This window comes from Otolemur garnettii, unplaced genomic scaffold, assembly GCF_000181295.1.
Source record: "Otolemur garnettii isolate 467f Iridium unplaced genomic scaffold, OtoGar3 scaffold00156, whole genome shotgun sequence".
NCBI lineage: Eukaryota > Metazoa > Chordata > Mammalia > Primates > Galagidae > Otolemur > Otolemur garnettii.
In genome coordinates, this window is record NW_003852551.1 from 482395 (window position 1) to 488861 (window position 6467).

At 49.5% G+C, this 6467-nt stretch overlaps 1 protein-coding gene across 1 annotated transcript in view; it reads right to left on the minus strand.

Moving 5' to 3' along the window:
• Positions 1-6467, minus strand: part of MYOM3 (myomesin 3) — a 47806-nt gene that overhangs the window by 12154 nt on the left and 29185 nt on the right. The window contains exons 20-24 of the mRNA XM_003799840.1: positions 5669-5783; positions 4467-4623; positions 3899-4008; positions 2082-2126; positions 1294-1430 (exon numbers count right to left, since the gene is read on the minus strand). Of these exons, the coding sequence (XP_003799888.1) occupies positions 1294-1430; positions 2082-2126; positions 3899-4008; positions 4467-4623; positions 5669-5783 (564 nt within the window). The remainder of the gene's footprint in view (positions 1-1293; positions 1431-2081; positions 2127-3898; positions 4009-4466; positions 4624-5668; positions 5784-6467) is intronic.

A 6467-nucleotide genomic window follows, 5' to 3' on the forward strand; every position in this document is an offset into this window, starting at 1 on the left:
TAAAGGGAGCTGCTTAAGGCCATAAAACCCACAGGGGTGGGCAGGAGTCTCCCATCAGAGGCAGCCCCCCTTCTCTATAACACCTGGTTATTTAGTCCAACTGGGCCATTTAGGCTGCCTCACATATTTTCTGTTATTCTTTTGTGTCATAGGACCCTTGATGCACATAACACATATATTCTGATGGCTGCTTTGCCATCTGGTGATGAAATTCACAGATGATGTGAGATTGAATCATGAGTCTCCCTTGAGATTGAAATTGTCATATTTACAGGTAAAAGAACCATTAAATCTGTAATCCTTGCACTCTGGGAGACAGAGGAGGGTGAATCGCCTGAGCTCACAGGTTCAAGACCAAGAGCGAGACACTGTCTCTAAAAAAATGGCCAGGCATTGCGGTGGGTGCCTATAGTCCTGGCTACTTGAAAGGCTGAGGCAAGAGGATCATTTGTGCTTAAGAGTTTGAGGTTGCTGTGAGCTATGATGTTACAGCACTCTACCGAGGGTGACAAAGCAAGACTCTGCCTTAAAAAAAGAAAGAAAGAAAGAAAGAAAAGAACCATTGAATATCAGTAAATCACATGGTTCAATCTAATACAACCTGCCTATATATGATTAAAAAATATAATACTCTAATTGTAATATAAAGAAGAAATAAAAGTCATTACAATAAAATATCATGTATTATGTTGCACTGATGATACTGCTCTAATTAATAATGAAATGGTTTGAATTTAAGAGAAGAAGCAAAAAAGATCAGAAGCTTTTTTGTATACAAACAGGAGAATGAATGAATGAACATAGCTAAGTGGCTGACAGAATAAAAATCTCCATTCCCTGAATATTAAGATTGCCAAAAAATATTTGTATTTAGACCCCACACAGGGTCAGGGTCTAGGCTTAGGTAATTATAAGCGTGAATGTAGGTTTTTTCATCTTAAGAACGTCTGGTGGGGTAATCAAAAGTTGTGGGGATGTGGGGAAGTCTTTGTGGGAGTGAACCTTGCATGGGCCAGCATCTAGTGTCCTTGCCACGTCGCCAACTATGTTCCAAAAACCAGGTGCCCCATACCCCCGTCACTGGACAGCCAGAGAGCAAAGCCTTTTCTGAAATGCCCCCGGGAAGGTGCTTGTAGAGCACCTCTGCCTGGTGAGGCCACGCCCTGGGCAGGGAGCATCGCTTAGGGCAGCGGTTCTTAGCCTGTGAGTTGTGACCCACAGGAACTGTATTAAAGGGCTGTGGCATTAGGAAGGTTGAGAACCACTGGCTTAGGGTTGTGAGCGTCCAATTACCGGGGAGCTGAAGATCTCCTTCTGGTTGAAGATTAGATGCAGCTCAGCTGCTGGAGATAACTTTTCTACTTCCAGCCAAAGCCGCACCTCTCCTCGCTCGAGGATGTCAACGTTCCAGCCGGAGATGAGTTTGATCACTGGGAAGCACAGGATGGGAAGGGGGTGGGTGGCCCCCTCTCCCTTCCCTACTCCCCACCAGCCCCTCCTTGAGCAGGCTGTTGGCATTTGACACATAAGATGCTTGGAGAGCCTGCAGAATTGTGTCTGGGGTGGGGGTCTGAGGAGGGCTGTCTGCATGCTCATTCTAAATTTCATTAGTCTCAGGGAAGCGTCTTCCCTTCTAAGAGCTCTGAAGCTGTGGCATGCAGCCTGGCTGGGCATGGATCCCTGTGGCCTTTCAAAAACACTAGAGAGGATTCTGGGGCATGGCCTGGGCATCAGGATTTTGAAAAGCTCTCAGAGTGATTCTAATACATATCCAAGTTTGTGACTCTCTGCTCTAGGCAGTGAGGTTTATATGACCCAAAATCCAAATGAGCAGGGAGACGGTAAGAATTATTCTAAAAAGAGGAAACCATCTACACTCCCCTCCCAGGCAGCCCCTCTATTCTCTGCTGGCTGCTTATCTCCTTTCATGACTCCTGGGGTCTCGGGCCTTCAAGCCCCGTGACACTCCCATCCTTTGCCTCCTGAGTTATCTTCTGGCTCATGGCTTGACTTGGTTCTGCTCAGAACACTCTGGTGGCCCCCATGGGAGCTGCACAATGCTGGTGGCTGGGACTGCTTACCTGGGTTTCTGATCTGGTGACTCAACTTCTTCAGTTTCTCTAGCTCTGCAATAGGGAGAAGCAAGGAAGAAAGCAGAGAGAGTGAATTATCCAGGCCGGGGGTTTCCACAGGAGCCATCCTAGGGTCCCATGCACAGTGAAAGTCCCAAGAGAGACCCCCCAACTTGGGGCCACTTAGCTCCATAGGGTTGAGGATGTGCACTGCGGGTCTTTGTCTTGGGGTGTCAAGGGAGGTGCCGGGGCTGCTGCTGGCCACCCTAAGATTATGTCTTCTCTCTGTCCTTCAAGGTCTGGGTTAAGTCTCACCCCAGAGAAGCACCTACTATGCATCAGACTCAGTATTATTATCTCCTAAGTGCTCAGCTGTGGGCTGAGTCACTGTCCACTTCCAGGACACGCCAAGCCCACTGATGCCAGAGCCCCACTGTTAACCCACTGAGACATGCAGTCCTAGTGTCTGAGGGTCTGTACCACACTCCAAGCACTTCAGTCCAGAAGTTTCTGGGCTGTTTTACAGAATGCTGTCTCAATTGCTGACTACTTTTTGGGGGGGGGACGGGGGGACAGAGTCTTAAGCTTTCACCCTAGGTAGAGTGCTGTGGCGTCACAGCTCATAGCAACCTCAAACTCTTAGGCTTAAACGATTCTCTTGCCTCAGCCTCCCAAGTAGCTAGGACTACAGGCACCCACCACAATGCCTGGCTATTTATCTTTTGGTTGCAGTTGTCATTGTTGTTTAGCAGGCCCGGGCCAGGTTCGAACCCGCTACCCCTGATGTATATGGCCAGCGCCCTGCCGAATGAGTCCCGGGCTTCGCCTGCTGACTACTTCTTTGTGTTAGGTTTTTCTCTCCCACTAAGGTAAGCTCTGAACCTACATGAGCGTCTGACACACAGTAGGTGCTGAATAAATATATTCGTGTAGGTGAATTGGCAGGAGCAGAGCCCATGCCTCATTTTCCTTTGGAAGTCCCAGAGTCCTTAGCATGGTGAGTACAGACTCATGGTAAGCTCGTGGTCAAAAAAAAAAAAAAAAAGACTCCATCCTTTTTGGGGGTGGCTTTAGTTTACATAGAGTCATCTAATTGTATCTGCATTACAACATTCTTTAAATTGGGGCAGTCAGGGATTATAATCCCCCTGTGTAGGTGAGGAAACTGAGGTCTGTTTGTCCAGGCTCAAACAGCCAGCAAACTATGCAACTGGAATTGGGACCTTGGGCTTCTGCTTCTTAACAGAACCAAGGGCCTCATGTATAAAGGACCCAGAAGACATAGGCAAGTTGCTATGGAGACAGCAGAGAGTGTGTCTCATTAGTCATGAGCATGGGTTTTGGTTTAGTTTAATTTAGTGACACAGATGGTCCTTTTGAAGTGGTGTTCACTCTCAGGTTAGCCACAGTCCCCACTGCTCCCTAGTACAGCTTTGTTTCTCAGACCAGTTATTGATTGCAATTTGTCATCACATCTGCACGCACTATTGCCATTCCTAGGCTATAGAAGGAAGCAAAATAATTCTTGCCTCTTTGCCATTACCAAATGTAGGAAAGTGAAAGAAAAATGAGAAGGATGTGAATTCCACCAGGCAGGGATTTTTGCCTGTCAAGTTCACTGACGTAATCTCAGGGCATAGGAGGATACCCGATATTTATTGATTGACTAAGTGAATGAGTGGGTGAGAGCCACTGAATTTCTGTGAAAATTGTCACTTTTCTCATTTTTGTTGCCCTGGCTGGCCTCTATGGGTGTTGCATCTGGGACTCTTGGTCTGGGACCGTTCCTCTAGAGAGGTGGCAGGGGCTGGGGGCATGGGCATTACCTTCCTCAGTCAGCGTGTGGCTTGCTGAGATGTCTTCATCCGCATCGGTGACCACCACTGAGTAGGTGCCCAAGTCCTCAAGGCCAGGTTCCTTCAGGATAACCTTGGACCTGGCAGAGGGAGGAAAGTAGAGGTTCTGTGAGGAGCTCCTTGCCCTTGTGTGTTGGAGGCCTAGGGAATGGATGATCTCGGCCACCTTCAGTGGCCCAGGACCCTCTTGTAAAGCCCAGCTTCCCTCAGTGAAGGTTCCAAAGTCAAGAGCAGAGGAAGCCAGGTCCAGAGAACTTGTAAGAGCAAGAGTCTGACATCCAGATTAGAAACCAAGTCCTGAGGGTCTCTTCAGAGGTGCTGCAGCAGCGGAAGAATCCCCCAAAGAATGGCACCAATTTAGACCCTTAAATGCACACTCTCCACCCTTGTCCGTGAGAGGGCAGTCAGCATCCTCCGTGGAAGACCAGGCAGTGCCTTTCACCAGTCACCTGAGTCCCCTCTCTGGTTTCACTCCCAGGTTCTGCCAACTTCTCTGACAGTATGTGGCACCCGTTTCTGCTCCTCTCCCCCCACTTACTTGTTATCTTTATCCTCAATCTTGACCCTCTGGGGGTCTGGTGGACCCTTGTAGTCTTTGGACCACTGAAATTCTGAGGAGTCAGGAGCTTCCGGGGCTTCGAAAGCTAAGTAGATAAAGCCCTCTTCATCCACACCGACCTCGATCTCCCGGGCTTCTGAGGGCAAGATCCAACAGAGGGCACCGGACATTTAGACATAATAAACCAGGCCATGCCCTCCCCAGCTTAAAGCTTCCGGCGCCTGCCCATCACACTTGAATAAGATAATAAACTTGACTTCTTGCCATGGCTGCCAAGGCCTCACATGCTCTGGCTCCTTCTCTGGTCAAATGTCACCTCCTCTGAGAGGCCCCGCCTGACTGCCTGAACCAAGTAACCCTGCCCCACCCTACACCCTGCGATATTTCCTTTATAACCTGTGTCATTGTCTAACTCACCTTCCTGATTCGTTCCCTGTCCCTCTGCCCCCCACCTCACCCCACGCACCGGAGCGGTGACCCTGCCTTCTCATTCACTCCTGTATCCCCAGTGCAATGTGGGCATCACCAAATATTAGTTGAATAAATGTATAATTAAAAGAATGGGCTTTATAGTTAGGAGACCTGAGTGATGCTATCATATACTAGTTGTGTGACCTGAGCATGAGCTATAATAAAATCAGTTCTAGGGCGGCGCCCGTAGCTCAGTGTGTGGGGCACTAATCACATACACTGAGGCTGGCAGGTTCGATCCCCACCCGGGCCAGCTAAAACAACAATGACAACTGCAACAAAAAAATGACCAGGCATTGTGGTGGGTGCCTGTAGTCCCAGCTTCTTGGGAGGCTGAGGCAAGAGAATCGCTTAAGCCCAAGAGTTGTAGGTTGCTATGAGCTATGATACCACAGCACTCTACCCAGGGTGACAGCTTGAGACTCTGTCTCAAAACCCCCCCACCAAAAAAATCAGTTGTATTTTTTTTTTTTTGGAGTTTTCTTTGGCTGGGGCTGGGTTTGAACCCACATGGGGCCGGTGCCCTACTCCTTTGAGCCACAGGTGCTGCCCCCAAAAATCAGTTCTAAAGGGGGCACAATGACCATTTGCTCAGGACCAGGGAGGTGTGAGGACCTGGCATGGCATCACACTTCTCTCCTCCCCTTGAGCTCCACCTATGCTTCATGGCACAGCTTGGCAGCAGCGCCAATACCCCTGGCCACGCTTACCTGGCTTGTCCTGCAGAAGCACAGGATCCGTGGGCAGAGACGGCTGCCCCAGACCTGCTGAGTTCATGGCCTGCACCTGGAACACATAACTCTTTCCTGGCTGCAAGTCAGAAACCTGGGGGCGGGAAGGGGAGGCAGCAATGAGGACAGAGTGACTTATACTCTTCCCTAAACCCTGGCCTTGGGGTGCAGGGATCCACTCATTTGTGGACCCCTGATGAGAGCACAGGCTGACTGGGGGGAGGGGCAGGCAATGAGCACATCCCTCTGTTGAGTTCCAGGCCCCAGTTCCAAGGTTTTCACCAGCCTCTCTACCTGGGTAATCTCCCAGGCATGTGGCACCTAGAACTCCACCCCCGAGTCTGAACACTTCATCTACCTCCCAACCAAAACACCGGCTTCCTTCCTGTGTCCCTGTCTTTCCCGGTGACACAGCTACCCATCTAATACCCCAGAGTGGCCCAGGGGTATCTGTGACATCCTTTTATTGAGGCCTCCTCCTCAACCACCAGTTCTCTCTTTCTTTCTTTGAGATAGTCTCACTTTGTCACCCTTAGCAGAGTGCTATGGTATCATAGCTCACAGCAACCTCAAACTCCTGGGCTCAAGTGATTCTTTTGCGTCAGCCTCCCAAGTAGCTGGGACTACAGGCACCTGCCACAACACCTCGGCAGTTTTTAGAGATGAGGGTCTCATTCTTGCTCAGGCCAGTCTTGAACTCTTTTTTTTTTTTTTTTGAGACAGAGCCTCAAGCTGTCCCCCTGGGTAGAGTGCTGTGGCATCACAGATCACAGCAACC